We start from the raw sequence: 23818 nt of genomic DNA, 5'->3' as shown, positions 1-23818 counted from the left end.
AACACGTCGAGGTACAGAGTCAATAAGAGTGCGGATGGTGTCCTGAGGGATGGTTCTCCATTCTCTGTCAACCATTTGCCACAGTTGGTCGTCCGTACGAGGCTGGGGCAGAGTTTGCAAACGGCGTCCAATGAGATCCCACACGTGTTCGATTGGTGAGAGATCCGGAGAGTACGCTGGCCACGGAAGCATCTGTACACCTTGTAGAACCTGTTGGGAGATGCGAGTAGTGTGTGGGCGGGCATTATCCTGCTGAAACAGAGCATTGGGCAGCCCCTGAAGGTACGGGAGTGCCACCGGCCGCAGCACATGCTGCACGTAGCGGTGGGCATTTAACGTGCCTTGAATACACACTAGAGGTGACGTGGAATCATACGCAATAGCGCCCCAAACCATGATGCCGCGTCGTCTAGCGGTAGGGCGCTCCACAGTTACTGCCGGATTTGACCTCCACGCCGACGCCACACTCGTCTGCAGTGACTATCACTGACAGAACAGAAGCGTGACTCATCGGAGAACACGACGTTCCGCCATTCCCTCATCCAAGTCGCTCTAGCCCGGCACCATGCCAGGCGTGCACGTCTATGCTGTGGAGTCAATGGTAGTCTTCTGAGCAGACGCCGGGAGTGCAGGCTTCCTTCAACCAATCATCGGGAAATTGTTCTGGTCGATATTGGAACAGCCAGGGTGTCTTGCACATGCTGAAGAATGGCGGTTGACGTGGCGTGCGGGGCTGCCATCGCTTGGCGGCGGATGCGCCGATCCTCGCGTGCTGACGTCACTCGTGCTGCGCCTGGACCCCTCGCACGTGCCACATGTCCCTGCGCCAACCATCTTCGCCACAGGCGCTGCACCGTGGACACATCCCTATGGGTATCGGCTGCGATTTGACGAAGCGACCAACCTGCCCTTCTCAGCCCGATCACCATACCCCTCGTAAAGTCGTCTGTCTGCTGGAAATGCCTCCGTTGACGGCGGCCTGGCATTCTTAGCTATACACGTGTCCTGTGGCATACGACAACACGTTCTACAATGACTGTTGGCTGAGAAATCACGGTACGAAGTGGGCCATTCGCCAACGCCGTGTACCATTTATCGTTCGCTACGTGCGCAGCACAGCGGCGCATTTCACATCATGAGCATACCTCAGTGACGTCAGTCTACCCTGCAATTGGCATAAAGTTCTGACCACTCTTTCTTGGTGCTGCATTTGCTCTGTCAGTCAGTGTATTTATTTACGTTTTTATAATCAAGTGCACCCTAGTATGCTTAGTAGAAAAATGTCCGGTCCACAGGGTATGTGACAAGCTCAAGCATCCGGTCAGTAATGTGTTAACATCATCTAAATCAGTCAAGTCCTCCATGAAACTATGGCAAATTGTATTCATTTCCCAGTGGTTTTTTTTTTTTTGGGGGGGGGGGCCTTTCGGAAGCACAATTGAACAATAGACAGGGAACTTTGAATTGGTGTTTGTGAAGGTCAACGTTAGTCTAAGGTGTCTTACAATTTTTCTCTTAATGTTATCACCACATCACTATTTCTTCTTTTGTTGTAATGCGTTATTAGCTTGAGACTATAGGAATATCGTTTAAAATTTGACAGGCTAATAAAGGTGGTTTTCAGCCAGTGCTGCAGTTTGAGAAGTTCTTTGTTAATTTAATCCGGTTGGACAATCACTCAAGACAACCCACTCCCCTTCCTTCTCCACGACATTACTTGCTTTAATGTGCACTGGTTGTGGTGTTTGTATATATTTTCCTTGTCACAGATTTCATGAAAGAAATTTGTAACCGTTACTACAGCAGTAACACTAAACAAAATACTAAACACAGTAAAGGAAGGAAATTAATTGCAATTACACAGTACCAAAAACCACTACACACTCAGTGAAAGATCAGTTGAAACTACGCGGATCTCCGCAGATAACAACATTAGTAAATATCAGTAGGGCCAACTAGATGACAATAAGCCAGGAAGGTGGGAAGGAGCTGGGAACCTACCGAGGGCAACTTAGGTTGCAGTTTCAGTCGCGAACTTTAAATAATTTTCTCGAATACGCAAGATCGCGAATCTTCCATTTCCAGAACAGTCAGAAAATACTTCCTAGAATACATAACCAACAAAAGGCAACACACCCTGTTCAAAAATTCATGTGACAAGTTTCTGGGCAGTTCCAGTAAATATAGAAATGAAATCTACTATTTACAAATACCATATGTTACCAAAATATTACACTGTACAGGTTAGGTCGTTACATGGAATACAAATAAAACAAAATATCACCACACTTCAGATCATACAGTAAGTACCACGGAAGGTTTACAAATAAAGTCTTCAATAAACACTTTCCACTTTCAATACATTCTACACCTGTGACATCTTTCTCCCCCTGAAAGTCGAGCCACGCTCGACCATTAACATAATTTTACTGGGGAGAAAGTGATCAATTTATAAAACGTTCTCACACAGTACAGATAGAAAAGATACATGACCCTACCGATCATGATTTCTTGAAGTTTACTCCCAAACAATAAATAAAACAAACAGTCGCTACACCTAAGGTCCTTTTAGTAGCCTGGAGTTTACGGTTTACCAATAATTTTCAAAAATAATAAAGGTGTTCACAGATCCACCATTTAATAAATATCACATAAAAGTCCACACAGATAGTCGCACTACACTTCAAAACGCCTTCTGAATCTTTTACAATTGCTTTGACAATTTCTAATAGAGGTGGGGACGGAGCGAGTAATACCGATGAGTAATCCGGTTGTAGCGGTAGAGCGCACCACCGATCCCCTCCGCTTACAACTGCGAGTACTCGCGGAGGACCTGAGCACAGTGTAGCGCACAACACACGTACGAAAGTACCTGTATTCAATCTGTGTGTTTCGAATGTACGTATATATTTCCTACGCTTGTTATGTTTTGTAGATAATGTAAAGTTTGTTAGATTATATTTGTGGTGTTAGTGTGATATTTGAACATATTCGTAGATAGTAGTTATATTTTTAGAACATTTAAAGGAATTTAAAGACATTTTTACAGAACGTTGTTCCACAAATGCCACGAAAACCGTCGGATGCCTGGCAGTTTTTTGACATCACTGATAATAGGAAACACGCAAAATGCAAATTTTGTGGCCGCACAAACGCGACGAGTGGTGGCACATCAAATATAACGTAATATAATATAATAACTGTATTTATAGAAGCATTCTACTGATGCTGTTTGGCATTGGGACGTGTAGTAGTATGTTGTCAGATATGTTTTGTAATCACATTTGCAAAGAAGGACATTCCAGTCAACGTTCATTTACGTAATTACTTTTGTCATCCTGTAGATGAAATTATGTCAGTGTTTTTCATTATATTCTGATAAGATTCTTTATATTCAGGTTATTCTTCTCATTAACAGTGTACCGTATCACATGAACTTACGAAATAATTGTTAATATATTACTTTTCTGTTAACTTCCAATCCCCTTGTATACAAACCCTTTCGGTAGGTATGCGCCATACTTTGTTTCACTATTCAAATGATTTAACTATACGAGTTACTAACATTTATTCCACATACTACCTCCTACTCCCTAGCAGTTACGTATATAACAATTATAGTGAATATATATGCAGTTATTTACTGTTGTTACGTTGTGAGAGAAGGGTATTAATAGGGAGATGCAATACCTTCGCAGTGCCATACCTATAACGTGTTTAAACGTCCCGCGTCAGGACATTCACTCGGTAGTTCACTCCGTACTACCGGGTGATGACGTCACAACAACTGCTCCGCTCCGCTCCGTCCCCAGCACTAATTTCTACTCTGCCCACCAAAGGATGTACACACTTTCTTTCTGCCAAATGTTAGTAATGCAGAACCTTCTCGCTTTCTAGTCAGACAGTGTTCAAGGTCTCCTTATAGGCGAGGTTACGGACTAAATATCTTGTACCACTTTTCCACACCAGTCACAGCACAGCTAGGCCACAGGTTCTTGCTGATGATGCGGCTGCCGACACATCCGTTTGCCGCCAGCCTCCATTCAATTTCAGTCCAACCCAGGTAGCTATGTAACTATCAGTCCAGTGGTATCTTGCACCAAATAAGCAAATGTCCAGGAAGGACATTAGGATGCTCGCTACAGGATTGTGGTGCCGGATGGTAGCGCCCAAGGCACACAGTATGCCTCCCAACTTGGCACTTCAGGTTGCCATCAGAAGAAGCTGGTCACTGCAGCCACTGTAACCCAAACAAACCACAGCAGACAGGGAATACTCAAGGTAAAAGTATGCTGCTGGGCGCAAAGATCTTGCGTAGAGTCACCCAATGGTTGGCTTAATGAGTATGCAGTAGGGACTTATAACTGAAACGTTATAAATACCTTACAATAAACTTATCATTATCTTATAACTTAACTCTTACAAATAGCTTACAACTAAATCTACATGGTCACCAACAATGGTATTTACCCCTCCCTACCTGACTTAAGGTACCTTGACCTGGGAGAGATGGACTCTGCTGATCCTTTTCCTTTCGGGATAGCTCACCAATATTGTCACCGGGGTAAGGAACTTTAAGATGGTGCAGGGACCTCAAAATCTGGGGGCCAACTTACTGATAACATGGTCCGCAGCACTATTGACGGGGTGCGTTTTAATAAACGCCTGGTAACCCACAGAAAGATTGTGCGGTCTTCACCCGTGGTTGTAATTACGCTGGACCTTAGCGTAATAAACCTTCAAGTTCTTTCGCGCACGGTGCCAATTAGCTCGGATCTTTTCTGGGCTGGCATCGTCGGGCAGAAGATCATTAATTGACCACAGATTAGATAGAGGAGAATTTGAAGTAAAAGCCAACATTAACGAAGCAGGCGTTTGCTTGTGGCTTTCATGGACAGCAGTGTTAAATGCAAACGACAACCAATTTAGTGAGGAATCCCATTTGGAGTGGTCTGAGGAGTGATAAACAATGAGGGTAGATCGCAGGTTACGATTCACTCTCTCAGCATAATTTGGCTTTGGGTAATATGGGGTAGTGGTTACATGAGCAATGGATAGATCAAAACAGAAATTCCGGAACTGGACAGAAGTAAAGACTCTTGCGTTATCACTTACCAAGAATTGACAGGGTCCAAATGAAACGAATATCTGTTTCAAGCATGAGATGGTGGTGTTGGCGTTAGCCATACGAGTGGGGAACAGCCACGTAAAACGCAAAAAGGCGTCAACACATACAAGTATGAAACGATGACCATTCCAAGATCTTGTGAAGGGACCGATGTAGTCTATGAACAGTCTTTCCATAGGGCGAGAGGCTTGCTCGAAAGACAAGAGACCTAGACGAGTATTCGGGGCAGGTTTACTGATGTTACAAGTCTTACAGGACTTGACAAGGGTACGGATCTCACTATCCATGGATTTCCAAATGAAGTGGTTATGAATCTTCTCTCTCATTTTGAAAACGCCCAGATGACCGCCCACTGGGGATTCATGAAAATATTTGAAGAGAGCCGGGACAAGGTTAGTTGGGACTACAAGTTTGGGTTCTCTGCGACCGTGAGCAGGACAACACAGGACACCATTCTTAAGAATGTACGGCTTAACATACTCGCCAGATTTAATCCTGTCGATAATAGCTTTCAACTCAGCATCGTCCTCTTTATGTTTGGTTATATCCTTGAAAAGGAAAGGAGAGTCAATAAGAACTACATTGACAAAGGCTGATACTTGTTCGGGAGAGGGGTCTGCCGGCTCTGATTGAGGGTCAGAGCTCCCTGGATAGAGCATCCTACTGAGGCCATCAGCCACAACGTTTTCCATGCCATGAATGTGGCGGGCTTCAAACTGGAAGGCTGAGATGTGCACTGCCCAACGTGCTAGACGACTGGACCTTCGCGGCTTGGCCAATACCCAACTCAACGCCTGATTATCAGTTTCCAGATCGAAAGGAAGATGTTCCACATACATTCTGAAGCATTCTAAAGAGAACACTACAGCTAAGGCTTCCAAATCATAAATGGAATAATTTCGCTCAGCGGGATTCAGGGCACGCGAAGCATAAGAAATAGGATGATGCCCTTCTTGAAATTCCTGAAGAAGAACACCGGATATGCCTGAGGAAGAGGCGTCAGTCTGAAGAATGAAACGTTTAGAAAAGTCCGACATCGCCAGTACAGGAGCGTTACGTAAGGCAGATTTCAAATCCATGAAGGCATCGTGTTGGGCATCACCCCACACAAATTTGGCATCCTTTCTTCTCAAGGCATTTAATGGGGCTGCACGTTCAGCAAAATTGGGAATGAATTTGCGAAAAAGATTAACCATGCCAATGAATCTGGCTACAGCCTTGATGTCCTTTGGAGGGGGAAAATTCTGGATGGTGGTAGTACAAGACTGATCGATGGAGACACCCCTCTCCGACACAATATGGCCTAAGGAGGACATCTGGGGTTGTGCGAAGGAAACCTTGCAGGCCTTGAGGGTTAGACCTGCTTTACGCAGTCTTTCAAGTACTTCGTTGAGATGGAGGAGGTGTTCCTCGAAGGTTTCGCTAAAGGTCACCAAATCGTCAAGGTAATTACAAAGGAACTTGAACTTCATGTCAGATAAAACATAATCCAGTAACTGTGTAAGGACAGCCACTCCAGTCGCCAAGCCAAATGGGATACGCTCAAATTCATATCGGTTCCAATCAGTCACAAATGCTGCGAGATGCTTGGATTCTTCAGCAAGAGGTATCTGGTAATAGGCCTGATCTAAATCGAAGGTGGTGAAAATTTTTGCATTAGCAAACCAAGAAAAACAAGAGTGCAAATCAGGAAGGGGAACAGATTGGAGGACCACCTTACAGTTCAACATCCGATAGTCCACTACGGGACGATAACCACCTTGCAGTTTAGGGACCAGAAAAATGGGAGAAGAATAGGCTGACTTGGAAGGCCGTATCACTCTGTCAGCGAGCATTTGATCAATAATAGCCTTAAGGGCTTTCATTTTGGGAGGTGACAACCGATACAGAGGAGAGCGAACAGGTATGTTATCCGTAACTTCAATTTTGTATTCTAATACATTGGTGACACCTAGCCTGTCGGTAAAGACATCAGGGAACTTATCGCAGAGTTTCTTAAGTTGATTGGCCTGCTCTTCGGGTAAGTGATTAAAACCAAAAGCCTTGGGTTCGTCAGAATCTTCTGGAACAGCGTTAACGTGACATGGCAGAATAGGGGAGCGATCACACAGCTGAAAGGTTCTTGCACAAAATTTAAAATGGAATCTGTTGAACTGCAGGTCCAAATCATGCCTGTTTTAACAATAAAATTGGCACCCAATATGAATTGGCAGGATAAATCTTTTGCCACTAGTACTGGCATTTTTCAGGTGAAATCACGGACTCTAATTTTGACCACTAGTGATCTTACAATGTTCAATGAATTGGAATTAGCAGTATGGCAGGTTAAGGACACGGGTTCTAATGTAGGTAACTAGCAAACAGTTTTCATAGAATCGTACCAGGTTTCACTCATTAAGCTGACACTACTCCCAGAGTCTAGTAATGCACAGACGGGTTCATTATTTACCTCAATGCATAAATACGGTAGTTTACAAGAAGGTATGGCAGAAATCCTACACGACTGCAAGAAATGAACACCAGAGTCAGACTGGGAGCAATCGTTAGCCTCAGAATTAAGTACATCATCCAAGGTACAGTCATGATTGACAAGACAAGACGCCATGCTTTGGGGTTTACCATCAGAACTGGCGGTTAGTCATCTAGCACTACTATGGCCTGGGGGTCCAGAGTCAGAAGTGTTATGTGGGCACTGCCTAGAGAAGTGCCTAGTAGACTCACAGTTACGGCAAGAACAACTGGTGGAAGAGCTTCTACCCATGGTAGGTTTCACATTGCCTAATGCCCCAGCCTTAAGAAAATCCCGCTTGAGATGAGCCGTGGAGCCATAACTGAAGCACGAACGAGGATTACACGAGTTGGAAGCAGGTGACGGGGTGGTTTTAGAATCCTGAGGAGAGGGCATGCTTATAGGAGGTGGGGCTAATGTAAGGCGTAACTGGTCAGCATATCGAATGCCTTCAGCAGACACAGTAACGGCTTCCAACTGGGCGAACATTGCTGGTCGGGGCGAGAGAGCCAGATATGATCTATAGTTTGGGGCGAGACCTTCAATTATGTTGGCAACCATCTAGGCCTCTGAATAGTGGAGCCGGAAAATCTTAGCTTGGAGCTTATATCTTGAACATATTCAGATAATGACTCATTGAGATGTTGTACTCTGAAATAGTGCTTCTGCACTAATGCAGACAAGGCACGAGCATGAATGAAATATTCAAGCACATGGGCATGAAATTGATCTACAGACCATCTTTCGGAAATGGCCCTGACAATATGCTCAGAAAGAGCTCCAGAGACATGCGAGTATAGAATTTGAAATACGTTGTCGTTACTGAGATTATACACTATTGCCTGATCCTTGAACTCAGTTAGGAACCGAAGGAAGGAAATAACCTCATCAACGGATTAGCTGAAAATTAGAGACCCCCTTAAACACAGTGGTCAACGGGTGAGGCAGATTAGAGAAACTCTGGGGAAAAACAGGCGCAGGGGTATGCCTGGGAAGGTTTAGACTGGTCCAGGAGGGTTACTGAGGCATCGTACCTTTGATACGGATGCCCTTGTGAAAAGGACGGAGTACAGGTTAGGTTAGGACTAACGTTAGCCTGCAACGTTACGGGCGCAGACAACCTCACTTTTGAAAGGTTCTCACTAATCTGAGAGACCATCAGGGCATTAACCGGTTGTGTAGGGGGTTACGCAACCTAAAAGAGCACTTGATACCGGTGGCGCTAAGACAGGGGGGTGGTTTTGCACCATTACATGAGAACCGGGCTCATTAACAATAGAGGGTAAACACTGAGCCACAACAGAATTACCAATTACGACAGGAAAGTTTGTACGGGTACCGACGTGCAAAGGAGATAGATTATTTGAATGACTTACAGGTGTCCTCGTTCCAGACAATGAAACCGAAGATCCCAGGGCAGTATTAGTCACCTCAGACTCCTGAATAACACCAGCACTACATGTCAGATTGCACACTTGAGCAGCAACAGTTGGATCACCAGAGTTGACACTTTTACACCCTTCAGATAGGATAGACACTTGAACTTTAGGAACTGTGTTATTTAACTTATTGCCTTCAAGCAAACCACTGATTCTGTCGAAAATTCTCGAAAACTGTACTAGTAAGGCTTGACATTTCTGCCGCTCAACTTCCGGCAATTCGAGAGACAACAAATCCTCAATTCTGTCCAGGTAATGTAATAACTGCCCCTAAACCCGCGCTAATTGGCCATGCGAGGGCTCAGAAGCACAAAAGGACACAAGAACACAAGAATGGCGTTAAATTCAGCTAACTTACCTTTAACCACGGTCAAGGACTCACGCAACTCGTCCGTAGTTAACTCAGGTATGGTTATAGGTAAGTTAAGAGACTGTTTCAATAGGCTTGTGTCATCTCTGACATTGCCTGTTGGATTAATTGTTTGGATACGAAGTTCATAAACGAGTTCTGCTTTTCTCAAATGGAAAGGATTAGGAATAGCGCGAGCCATCCTGACGGGTAGAAACAAGATTTCAAACGATATACGAATCACAAATTTTACAATGTTTTAGGTTAGGTATGATCACGGTTCAGTTTTCTTCGTCTGCAACCTAGCACTTGTTTCTGCTACCAAAATATAACCGTTACTACAGCAGTTACACTAAACAAAACACTAAACACAGTAAAGGAAGGAAATTAAGTGCAATTACACAGTACCAAAAACCACTACACACTCAGTGAAAGATCAGCTGAAACTACGCGGATCTCCGCAGATAACAACATTAGTAAATATCAGTAGAGCCAACTAGATGACAATAAACCAGGAAGGTGGGAAGGAGCTGGGAACCTACCGAGGGCATGGATATGGCTTAGGTTGCAGTTTCAGAAATAATCAACCGTGATCCTTAAGTTTCAAAAATATTATTTACCAAAGGACTTTACGTACGAATTCCGAACAAAATCCGCCATGCGGAAGGTACCGACACATAACGATAGTAAAATACAACCTGCATGTTCTGCTGAGACACACCAATTATTAATACACGTTCTTTGACAATAGCTTCCTGTAAGTTCAAAGATTCAAACAAACTATACATCTAGTTACAAATCCAGTTGTACAATGCAATTTAGTACTTAAGAAGAAACGTAATACGAAGTAAAACGTACTTTTCAAAAACTCTGGCGTACATCAAGTGACACGGAGCTACCAGAGGCAAAACCCCAAGGTAAATATATTAAACTACAATTTACATATTTAGCGAAACAAGGAGCGGGGAATGCCTTGAAAACAAACAGGCAAGCCCAAAGCTAAGGCATCATAAATAATTAAGTAGCGAATCAAGGTGAGGTTAGGGCAGACTCCTATATGAAAAATAAGCAAACATTACAGGAAATTTAAGCTGGAACAGAAATCAAGAGTGCTTACCCCTAAATGGCCCATCCCGGTAGTGAGACGACGTCAAAACTTCGGACAACCAGACAGACGGCTCACAGACCACAGACAGACCAAGAAATGCTGCCTCGCTCTCTTTAAAAGGTAAACCCTGGCCTTGGAGTAGCCAATCAGAACGCATGAGCCCACCTATCACCACCCAGATTCACCAATCACAACTCCTACTTCAGTCGCGAACTTTAAATAATTTTCTCGAATACGCACAATCGCGAATCTTCCATTTCCAGAACAGTCAGAAAATACTTTCTAGAATACATAACCAACAAAAGGCAACACACCCTGTTCAAAAATTCATGTGACAAGTTTCTGGACAGTTCCAGTAAATATAGAAATGAAATCTACTATTTACAAATACCATATGTTACCAAAATATTACACTGTACAGGTTAGGTCGTTATATGGAATACAAATAAAACATAATATCACCACACTTCAGATCATACAGTAAGTACTACGGAAGGTTTACAAATAAAGTCTTCAATAAACACTTTCCACTTCCGATACATTCTACACTTGTGACAAAATTTGTATACTGATTTTGTATATTATTCAATTATTAGTCTCTTAGTTGTTCGCTTGTGTCATAATCTGTAAAATGTACATTGTGAAATGACAATGTGGTAGAATTTTCTTACCTTGAAAGTGAAGACAGAAGCTAAGGCATTTCTGCTGAACGCACCTATAAGGTTGCCTTGGAAAAACAAGATTCCTGCATTGCAGGCGATAGAGTCCACGTACATGAACACGTTCTGAACAAAGATGTTCACGTCTGCTCCTTCACCCTTGAGAAGATATTCGTTATAGACACCTGCGATGCATGAACACACCGTCTGGAATAGACGCAAACATGCCCATTATAGATATTACTATTTGAAAACTCGATGGTTCCTTTTGTTTTTTATTAACATTCAAGTGTGATTTATGGTGTAGGCTCTTGTAATAGTTAAGTAGCCCCAGAGTGAAAAAAAAAAACACACTTGAGAATATCTTAAATGTGTAACCTTGAGTTCAGCTGTGATCTGCGTGGTGCCTCCCACTGCGCAAGTCAGTATCTTCCTACCTGAACAAGAATGAGTAGAGCATTGATGCCAAAGTGGAAGCTCATGCTGGAGTGTGTGGTAGAGGTAGAGTCACTGGACTTGTCCGCACTTAGACTAGCCACATCGATCTGCTTGATCATACAACCTGCAGTCAGCATGATCAGTGACAGCCACTGCTGGGTACTCAACTTCTTCTTAAATATCAGCTGGAACACAGTGAGAATTTAATGTAAATAATTCAAGAAAGACATGGAGATATATACTAGTTCTCTCTATAGAAATACAGTCAGAACTCTGATACAGATAATCTTACATGCCCCGGCAAATTTCTACATTTACTATGTTAATTGTTAAGAATGAAGCCATATTTTCCAGGGTCGACTTAGTTAAATGCAATAAAAACTTTCCAGTCTGTCAAACACACAGCAATTACAATATAAATTATAACACTATAAACATACCTGTAAAATACACACTAATATACAAAGAATGACATGTTTCGTTCCACAAGAACATCCTCAGATTCTATCAAATCACTTAAAACATGCTTATATTTGTACAGTATTGTTTACATTGTGTAAACTTGTCAATGATAGAGAGTATAGTGATAACATGAACCAATAATGACAAAAATAAAATAAATATACAAGTATTAATATAATGGAAAACTTACGTACTTATCTAGACTGCAGATGCTAAGTCCGTTGTCACCAGACACTATTTCAGGACTGTGGTCATGGAAAGTTTTGGGCAAAGAACATTGCTCGTGGAGAGGGGAGGGGTAACATGGGAGGGGCCTTGTGGAGCATTGTGGATCTCTCCTATTGGATGATAGAGGTGAGTACAATGTACCATGGAGAGGGGAGGGGGGAGTAGGGCGGAGCCAGTGGTGCGCTGTGGAAACTTCCATAAACATTGGAGAGGGGAGAGAACTTTATTGACCTACTTCATGTTATAATGTACTTTTATGTAATATGAATGAATGCAAATTTAAGATTTTAGGTTAATAAAGTAGGGAATTGAAATAGAGACTAAATATTAAATGTTATTATTAAGAAAAAGTCTAATTTAATGAGAAAGTTTTGTACAGATGTTATGTGAGTAGGGCAGCGAGGGGGAATTTTTTAAATGTGTATGGTCATTTAGGTTAGTTACATTAGCATTTTTTGCGATGTAAATTTCTATTGCTTCCTTTATATCCAAAGATTTACTTTTATTTTTGATATGTAAAATTTTTAGATCAGTGTTGATGTCTGTGAAATGGTATGAACAGTCATAAACGTGCTCCCCGAAGGCTGATTGCCGATTATATCCGACCGCGTTTTTGTGTTCTTTGTATCTTGTGTGGAAATTATGTTTCATTTGACCTATATATGTGCCATTGAAGTTAGGTTCTTGACACTTGAGTTCATATACTCCCGACTTTGAGAACGGATCCTTTTTGTTTAGGTTGCACTTGCTGATGTGTCTTAGTGTGTTATTCGTTCTAAAGGCTACTTTTAAACCTTGTTTCTTGAAAATATTAGCTACCTTGTATGTGTTATTGTTAATGTAGTTGAGAGCCATGTATTTTTCTTTGTCATGTGAGGTGGTTTCCCGGCGATTTTTCTTATGTTTATTTAATAGTTTATCTACTATGCTTGTAGGGTGGTTGTTTTCTTTCGCAATTTGTTTAATGATTTGTACCTCTTCATTGAAATCCATTGTGCTCATTGGTATGGAAATAGCTCTGTGTATCATTGTATTCAGTCCTGCTATTTTGTGTATGTACGGGTGGTTCGACTCGTTATCAATAGTGTGCGACGTCTGAGTGGGCTTTCTGTATACTTTGTAAGATAGGTTGTCATTATTCCTGTTGTTGATTGTGATGTCTAAATAGTTTATTTTCTTGTTAGTTTCTGGCTCCATTGTGAAACTGATGGACCTGTGTAAAGAGTTTAGCGTGTTTAATAACTGGTGTGCATTAGTAATGTCATTATCATATATGCATATGACGTCATCCATGTATCTGCTCCAGTGTAAGATTCCTTTTGAATGCTGGCCCATTAAGAAGATGTTTTTGAAGTTATTCAGAAAAATATTTGCTATTATACCTGATAATGGTGAGCCCATGGCTAACCCTTCCTTTTGGCAATAGATTTTGTCGTTGAATGCAAAGCAATTTTGGTGTAGTGTTGTTCTAAGAAGACTAATAATTTATATTGTAATTGCTGTGTGCTTGACAGACTGGAAAGTTTTTATTGCATTTACTATGTTAATTATCAAAGTTTCGACGATCTTGCTATGTTCTGTTTCTAAGATTCTGAACAAAACAGCACAACCTGCTGACCTTCAGTGCTGTGTTCTTTGCTATATACTGCGCTGATGGTAAGCAGGTAGCTAATAGCCTGTGTTCGAACCACTGTTGAGCTTGACATAGTCAGGAATGTTGTGTTGGGCTCCTATCAAGTTTTATTTCCATGATTTTTGCAATCTGTATTCATAAATATGCTTCGGACTTGGCTTATAAGATTTGGACAATGGCTGGAATTCAAGTTTAATTATTCAAGATAAAGAATGAAGACAGCTGCTGGTGACGATGTGGACAGTGGTAGCGTTCTTCAAGTCGTCAGGTACTTCTCGAGTTTCCCAAATCAAGAGGGTGAGTGTGAAAAGTCTAGTTTTCGAGGGTATACCTCCATTTTGTATCAGTTCCAGAGAGATGTTAAGGAGCCTTTCTTGGTTTTAGTTGATTGAGTGCTTTGGTGAAGTCTCTATATGTGGCTGGAACTGCCATCCATGGTTGTTGGGTCTGCTGAAGGACATTACGAAGGAAGTCCTCAGCAACAATGGAGATACAATTTAGAACCGCAGAGAAAGGTTCCTTCCAATGCTCTAAAATTTCTCCATTATCAGTTAAAATGATGGAGTTGTCAGCAGTCTTCAATGACCCCGATGATGATCAAATTGGACCATTGGACCTTTATGCCAACATAGAAATTTTACAGGTTACAGACGTCAGATAGTGTTTGCAGTTGTTCAGCTTTTTGTTGCCACCAGTTATTCTTAATTTCCCTAAATTGTATTTGACATTTTCCTTTAAGTCCGAGGAAATGTGATTTCTTCACATTGGAAGACGGATCTTGAAGATAGGATAGATAGGCTTCCCATTTGGCATTGATAAGACACTTTATTTCTTCACTATTTTCATCAAACCAGTCTTGTCTTTTTCCCCTCATAACACCAATTGTTTCCTCAGCTGACTCGGTGATGACCTTCTGAAGCGTGGCCCACTCCCGATTTGTACTATCACTGCTGACTAGATGACTAGCCAGTTTGTTTGAGATTGCATTTTTGTAATCTGTAGTAATGGATACAATTTGAAGAATCAAATTTTTTTTCTCTGAGCAGGTTGTGAATGGATCTTTTTTCGTTTGCGGCAGGTTGAGATTCTCAACCGGCAAAAATGGAGCTTATGATCTGTCCAGCAGTCATTGATGTTTCTTGCGGTCCTTGTAACTAGGGCATCTTTTTTATCTCATTGCTGATATAGTCAAGGATGTGCCAGCGCTTTGAGTGAGGATGCATCCAAGTGGTCTTGTAGCGATTAGGCAGGTGGAACTGAGTATTAGTAATGGAGAGTTCATGTTCAGCACATAAAACAAGGAGCAGTGGACTATTGGCATTACAGTTGCCAAGTCCTTCCCATTACATTGCCTCATAATTGATGATCTTTACCAACTTTGGCATTGAAACTGCCAAGTAGTAAGAGCTTGTCTCTTGGTGGTACTTTGGTGATGGTAGTGCTCAGCAGGTTGCAGAAGTGACCTTTAGCTTCTACATCAGCATCCAAGGTGGGAGCATATGCAGAGATGAGTGTCATAGATTTAGCTCCAGAGACTGGGATTCAGAGAGCTATAATTCTTTAGCTGACACCGGTTGGAGTTAGCTGTTAATCATTCACCAATGTAGTCTTCACAGTGAATCCAACACCATGAATGCAGTGTTCTCCCTCATCTTTTCCCTTCCAGAAGATTGTGTAACCTGAGCTGACCTATGTAAGTTTACCTTCGCTGGACAGTCTGGTTTCACTTAAGGCAGCAATATCAATGCTCATGGGTGACAAGCGCTGTTCTTCTCTCAAGTCTGTTATTGTCTTTCAAATCAAGTAGGGTTCGAACATTTCAGGATCCTATAATCAAAGTTTTGGTGATCTTTGTTTTTTGACAGCATAAGGGGTGACCCGCTGGATGCGGCCTCGCAGCTGGCTGAGAGTGTGGCTACCTATGTTTTGCCCACATTTTTTAGGGCCTTCTGCATACAGGATGGGCCGCTGTATCCTAAATAGGCCTGCCCAAACACAGATGCAGGACCGAATTCCTGAGTAGTCACGGGGTCTCAGAAAGACGACCATCATACCTCTGCTACCAACGTGCCAGTCCAAACTAGAAGCTTCCAGTTTCACCCGAAAAGCTGCCTCCGCCATCCTCATCCCATCGCCGTTGGACTTGAGTTGAAGGGTGTGACAGCAGGAAAAAGTGCCACAAGAGGGATTTTGTTTTTAAGTGGATCACAGCTTGCAAGGAAGTGACCCACACACTATTATCTCGGAACTATACCCCACTGCACAAAAGAAATGTAACGTGCAGGTTCTAGTACCACGACTGCAACGGACTGCCGCAGACGCGAAATACCACTCAGTTGCACCTTCACAGTCTGGCATGACCTCGTCCACCTCCACGACGGTTGAGAACCACAAAAAGGAGGTTCCTCCGTCTGTTTTGCTGCTGGGCCAAAAACACAGCCGTTGACCCTATGGGGGGTCGAGTTATTTACCGCCGCTCGACACTCGACGTTACCAGTTTTTACAGCTGGTTGCCAAGCCAGCTAACCCTCCTCCTTTCCCATTCCCAACTTGGGACTGGACAATGGTAGAGTTAGGAGAAAGGTAAAACACTTATAACTAGACATTGAGAAAGCATATGAACACTACCATACAGGTATATACGGGAATGTTTGAGACACAAGAAAGTGGCTATAATTAGCCTACGCAGTGGCCTCCACGGTATGCACTGGCCAGTGTATTGGTAGGTGTGCTAGGTACCAACTGATGAGCCCAGCCTAGCACACGGGGGCGAAACGCTGGCAACCAGGAATGAGTTAGCTGAAAAATTTATAATGTCCAATAACGGACCATATATATTGGTATTATAAATTTACTCATTCGGAACAAAAATTTCAGATTCCCTTTGGGAATCAACATCTATATCAACATAAGAAAGTGACCGAGGACATCATAGCATGAGTATGATGATTATATGATGAAACCAAGATGCATGATGGAAGATCAGGTTGGATCAAAACGAGGAGTGGATTCCACCACTCCTCTTCATAATCATACTGGGTGAAGTTTTCAAAGCATTTAAAAGAAAGGATCCAGCAACTAATGCCCTGGTTTTTGCGGTGAGACGGAAGCGTAAGTACAAGCTAGATTAGATCTTTGGCGTGAAGCTTTTACAACCTTAGGTCTTGATGGGTAGAAACTCTTGGACTGTTCATCCGAGAAATGGAGATGACAACTTCCAGTACTTAGGTAGTGTTCTGTCCTCAGACATCTGGTGATCAGCAACAGAATACAGAAAGTTTCCACATTCTTCATGCTGTACATCAAATACTTTGGGATGAAACATTTCCGTTAATTTCCAAGATCTGCTTGTAAAAAATATATGTGGTACTTACACCGACAACCAGCAACATTTACTGGATCAACAAGAAGTCGTCTTCAGGCAACAAAAATGAAGTTCCGCCGACAGCAACTTGGATTGGAAAGAAGCTTGCTGGAGACCCTAGAGATGAAGGGATTGGTCACATGAAGAGGATGGATCCCCATAAGACTCCTCGAGCATACTTTCAGCTCAGTGTTCCCGGGAAGATGTTTGGGAGAAGCAGATTTTCAAGGACCTTGAAATTAGAGACGTAAACTGGCATTGCTTGAGCAAAGTGATGTATCCACAAAGATGTGCTGTCAATTGTGTACACTGTTTCATTTACAAGTTATTTACATATTTTACAAATGCAATAATGAACCGCCATCTTGACAAACATTTCGCTGCTACAGTAGCATGTCAAGAGAATCACAACACGACTTCACGACTTCCACACACGTCTCATTAGAACAACTCAACTCTAGCCACAAGACTGCCTCTTTACATACGTTGCCTGGCCAGGCTTCTAGAAGAATATGATACAACAGGTTTTTCTTGTAATTTCGAGAGTCTCCAATAGCCTATTTACAATGAAAAGAATTTTATACACAATTCTCATTGCACACTACGTTGTTCTGAACTTATTACAGTGTGTTGCACAATGTTGCATTGGATTATACATCATATATACAGGTAATAATAAATTATATACTATTAATTATGTGTTCTTACATTAAATAAACTCATATTAATACATACAGCAGATTGTCGTTGCCGGGGTAAAATATCCCATGTTATAATATTTTTGGAGATAACTGACCCACAGCACATAAGTTATGAAGAGCGAGAATGCCTTGAAAATATTCACACAATATTGCACCTTAGATGACAGAACCTTACCGGCCAAAGTTCTAAGCTAAAATATTTCAGATAGGAGGTTTTGTCCTGGCAGTGACGAGAGATTTCATGACATAACCTCACAAATGATATGATCATAATTATACCAAATAAAGTCCGGACATAACTACATAAATAATAACACTAACAGATGTACACAACTTCATAGCCACACCTCACAAGTCATAATAATAATAATAATAATAATAATAATAATAATTCGAGCTTGATATTTGCGTTATTTACTCATGGGTTAAAGAATATTGTTTCCAAGTTATATTAGTCTATTATACTTGCGTCAAAAGAAATGGTGGTGGTGGTGGTGATGATGATGATGATGATGATGATGATGATGATGAATGTTTTTACATCACACTAACTACAAAAAACTACACAAAAAAACCAAGGTGCAGAGATTTGTCCCACAGGAGTTATTTTAAGTGCCAGTAAATCTACTGAAAATGTTGTGTTTTGCACCAAGGACTAAACTGGAGAATAATCCACCACATATTATGATCTTGACCAGCATGGTTGTAAACTACATTTTTGGAGCACATATTTTTTAACCTAATTGTACTTCTAATGGACCACGTATATTGGTATAAAAAAACTGTTAGCAGGCCATGATGAGATGTACCAACAATTACACAAAATCAACTTCATGGTCCATATTGCACTTTAACAGATTCACAACTAAGTAATTTTTTATTTTCCATCTTGTCGATACATTAGTTGCTTAAGGCAACTTATGGGTTAAAAGTGGTACATGTTTCGTACATTATTAACATCTTCAGCCACATAACACTGTTTAGATGAAAAATTCATATATTGACAAAGTATCAATGCTTTGAGAGAAAGTGTCTTTAAAAATAGCATAAGAAGATTAAATGACAACATTAAAAACAAAATACTAATGAGAAAATATATAAATTCTTATTACAATTGAAAGCGGTTGTCAAGGAAACACTTGTACAATAGTCCATAGAGAACATCTCCTGATGAATATTCTTTTCTTAAAAAGTTCAAGTACAAAACCAAACCATCATTAAAAAAATTAACAAAGGGCAGCTTAATGAACACATATGAAGATCTGTACGTTCATCTAGACCAACTTGTAAAGAAAAAAGATAACCTTAATGAGGCTATAGAGTATAAGAACCCATTTATGTGATCAAATTCTGGTATATTTGAAAATACTAGAAAAAGATTACAAAAAAAGATTTAGAATCTCTCCACCTCCAGATAGCCCTAGGACGTGTTCCTCCCCCTTTGAAGCAGAAGGTAACAACAAGGAAGTTAATGACACACCAATATCCCCTGCTCCTCCACCTCCTCAAGTATGTGAACAAGAAAGAACACATCACCACTGTACCAGACACAAGACAAGTGACACTGTTCCAGAGGAAAGCAGGTTTGAAAAGAATTGACAACTAGGAGTTAGTGATATTATCATCTCCAATAGTAATAAGGCCACATTATGAAACCTAGATTTCTTCATTTCGACAATTACTAAAACGAACTGTATTTTTTTTTTACATTAACTTTTTATGAAAAGAATATTCATCAGGAGATATTCTCTATGGACTATTGTACAAGTGTTTCCTTGACAACCGCTTTCAATTGTAATAAGAATTTATATATTTTCTCATGAGTATTTTGTTTCTAATGTTGTGGATACAAACTCATATACAACGGAACCCAAAGAACAACTAACAGTGTTGGCACTGTTATATCCGCAAAATTTGATGGTTCTGTCTCTGAGGTGCAACGCTATTAATACGATGATCGATTGATGAAAATCGTATGTCACGGATAGAAGGAAGATCCAGTTTTTCAGTGCCTACGCTCCACAAACTGGCCTAGACGCGGAAACAAAAGATGCCTTCTGGGAAATGCTTGATGAGAAGACTGCTGAAGTGCCAGCAGAAGATTACCTTATCATTGCCGGTGATCTGAACGGACATGTTGGACAGAGGAAAGAAGACCACACTGCCCATGGTGGACATGGATATGGAGAGAAGAACAGCGACGACCAACTAATTCTTGATTATGCAGAAACTCATGATCTGATCATCACAAACACCTGGTTCAAAAAGCGTGATACTCATCTAATCACGTACTACACTGGCTCCAATGCAATTCAGATTGACTACATCCTTGTGAGATGACGGAATTTCAAAGATTTCTAGATACAAAAGTTGTTCCTTACGAAACCGTCGCGATGCAACACCGACCTGTCATCTGTAAGCTACGGATGAAGTCGCCAAGAGCTGAGTACTTACCCAGAAATGGACCCAAAAGAATCAAACGGTGGCACTACAAGGAGAAGGAGGCCGACATTGTTACAAAAATTACAGTGCCACCAATCACCACTGTTGAAGAGAGCTGGACTAAACTGAAAGACGCCGTTCATGAAGCCGCATGCTCTATTCTTGGAACAACTAAACCAGGACGACGTAGGATTGACAAAGACACGTGGCTTTGGAATGACGATGTTAAAGATGCAGTACGTAAGAAGAAACAGCTCTACCACAATTTCTTTCAGATAAAACATCTCGTTGGAATGACTACAAAACAGCCTGTAGTGAGGCGAAGAAGATCATTGCTGTAACAAAAGCAAACCGATATGCAGACCTACATGCAAAACTTGACACGCGTGAAGGCGAGAGGCATATTTACCGGCTACTCAAATCGAGGCACTGCAAAACTGAAGACATCCATCGTTTTTACGGCATCAATGACGAAAAAGGTGACCTGCTGGAAGAAAGCGCGAGAACGCTGCCGTAGCTATTTTGAGAAACTTTCAACCAAAGAATTTCCCCATCCACCAATCCCAACCACCTCCACTACTGAAGGCCCAGTGAAGGAAATTGACGTCACGGAAATTCAGGCTGTTCTGAAGGAGATGAAACCAGGGAAAGCCACTGGCCCCCATGATCTTCTAGCAGAGTTCCGGTGCTCTGAACAGTGGGATGCGGCAATATGGCTAACACAGCTTTTCAATCAGATCATCAAAGAAGGTCAAATACCATGAGATTGGCGATGGAGCATTACCGTACCAATCTTCAAGAAGAAGGGAAGTCCTGCCGATTGTTCTAATTATTGCCCGGTCAGACTTCTGAGCCACGCGATGAAGTTCTTCGAACGTATTCTCGACAAAAGGATTCGCCAGACAGCCAAAATTACAACGAACCAAGCTGGATTCGTGAAAAATTGTGGCACAACAGATGCAATCCACGCTGCACGGCTGTTAGTTGAGAAACACCATGAAAAGCATAAGCCTCTTCATCTCGCTTTTCTGGATCTTGAGAAGGCCTTTGATCGCGTGCCACATGACCTAATCTGGTTAGCGCTACGAGAACATAGCATTCCAGAGCACCTTGTTAAGTGGGTACAGATGCTCTAAGTAGAACCAAGGAGTTATGTTCAAGCTGCCGCAGGAGCGTCCGATGATTTCCGCATCACCACTGCTGTTCATTCTTGTGATGGAAACTGTTACATCAGACCTGCACAAGCCAATACCATGGACACTTCTCTATGCTAATGATGTCATGTTGGCTGCTGAGAATAAGTCTGATCTCTAGCGCGAAACAGAAGAGTGGAACAACCGACTAGCGCAATACGGCCTGCACCTCAACAAAAAGAACATGGCATTGGCTTCTAGAGAAGTTGGATCTATCCACGTGGATGGTGAAGATCTACCACGAGTTGAGAAATTTAAATATCTTGGCTCTACACTCTCTGACGATGGCAGACTTACTGATGAGGTCAACACAAGGATAACAATAAATAATAATAATAATAATAATAATAATAATGTTATTTGTTTTACGTCCCACTAACTACTCTTTTACGGTTTTCGGAGACGCCGAGGTGCTGGAATTTATCCCGCAGGAGTTCTTTTATGTGCCAGTAAATCTACCGACACAAGGCTGACGTATTTGAGCACCTTCAAATACCACCGGACTGAGCCAGGATCGAACCTGCCAAGCTGGGGTCAGAAGGCCAGCGCCTTAACCATCTGAGCCACTCAGCCCAGCAAACACAAGGATACACGCAGCCTGGCTAAAGTGGCGAATGACAACAGGCGTCACCTGCGACCGTCGGATGAAGGACCATCTGAAATCTAAGATATACCGGACTGTTATCCGCCCCGTCGCTCTCTACGGCACTGAGTGTTAGCCTGCTACGAAGGATGTAGAACGTTGACTAAGCGCCATGGAGACAAAGATGCTTAGGTGGACAGCTGGCATCACTAGACTGGATCATATTTCAAATGACAATATTAGGAAACTCTTTGGCGTTGCACCGATCCAGAAGAAAATGCAGGAAAACCATCTGCGCTGGTTTGGACATGTGTTGCGTGCAGAAGACAATACACTGGCAAAGTCAGCGCATACATTGGAAGTCGCTGGAAAGAGGCCTAAGGGATGAATCATTAATCTGATCCACACAGTTGGAGAAGTTCCAATTTATGCTTTGGACATTTTCTAGTCATTGTATGATAATTTTAATTGCTTCCTTGTCATACATTCTGGGTTTTAATTAATGTACACATTGTAAATCTATGTAAATATCACCTAAGCATAACTTTTTGTAAAAAAAAAAAAATTAAGCATATGACCATTGTATTTAGTTTTAAGTTCTAATGTTTAATTGGTTTAAAGACTTGACCTTAAGATTATTATTAGGCTGAAGATGCCCAAAACTAGGGCAAAACATGTTGCTGCCTCACTAAATAATGTAAGTTTTCTGCATTAAATCAATGTCACGTTGCATTAGATTTTCAATATTTGTAATTGACACCTTTTAACTTTGATTTTCTTCTTATTTTAGAAATAACAGAACATCACGCTACCTGATACTGTTCTTATATTGGGTTTAACATCGTCATAGTACAAAGTCGCTCTACTAATGTATGGATGTGTATGTGTGTGTGTGTGTGTGTATGGATGTTTAGTCCTCAGCCCAAAGGCTGGTTGGATGCTCAACAGCTCTGCCATCAGCTGTCATAGATGGCCTAGGCATCACTGAAGAGGTGTACTAGGGAAATCAGGAGTGATGTAGTTTCCTGTTGCTTTCCTCACCAAGCCAGAAGTTGGTATTACATATCAGTCTGCCAAGCCCACTGAAATGCATACACGAACTCACCTTATGAGCAACATTTTTCACACCCTAGTAGGGACTGGCTGCATAAGGAATGACAATACTAACATCACTCATACCTCAGTCACTTTCATTTTGTCAAAGCCAAGGATAAAGTTAAGACAGTTCAAAGAAACTAACAAAATTGCTCTAGCCCACACCAGAAGACATAGTGCACTGTAAACACTAGGTCCTGCCAGGTCCTGGTTAAAAGTAGCAGCACATCCCGGTACAAGTATGATACAATACATAGATGGCATGAATACAGGCAATGAATTTTTGAGGAGGAAAAATCGTTTGATCCCATAATAGTCGGACTGCAAAATTTTAATAAAATCAGGAAATCACTACCATGAATTTTAATACACTCAATATTTGTTGTCTTCATCAACATTATATTGGTGTTATTTTATATAAAATTTTATAGTGTGCTTTTTCAATATTAATCTTAAGAGCAGATGCAGCAACAGTTAAGGAATATCA

The 23818-nt window shown here is 41.5% G+C and overlaps 1 protein-coding gene across 1 annotated transcript in view; it reads right to left on the bottom strand.

The window, feature by feature from the left end:
- senju (UDP-galactose transporter senju) overlaps nucleotides 1-23818 on the bottom strand; it is a 406714-nt gene that overhangs the window by 7563 nt on the left and 375333 nt on the right. Inside the window, exons 5-6 of the mRNA XM_067153636.2 lie at nucleotides 11630-11815; nucleotides 11205-11399 (exon numbers count right to left, since the gene is read on the bottom strand). Coding sequence (XP_067009737.1) covers nucleotides 11205-11399; nucleotides 11630-11815 — 381 coding nt within the window. The remainder of the gene's footprint in view (nucleotides 1-11204; nucleotides 11400-11629; nucleotides 11816-23818) is intronic.

The sequence above is a fragment of the Anabrus simplex genome, chromosome 9 (genome assembly GCF_040414725.1).
Source record: "Anabrus simplex isolate iqAnaSimp1 chromosome 9, ASM4041472v1, whole genome shotgun sequence".
Taxonomy (NCBI): Eukaryota; Metazoa; Arthropoda; class Insecta; order Orthoptera; family Tettigoniidae; genus Anabrus; species Anabrus simplex.
This window is presented reverse-complemented; position numbering and strand designations above follow the sequence as displayed.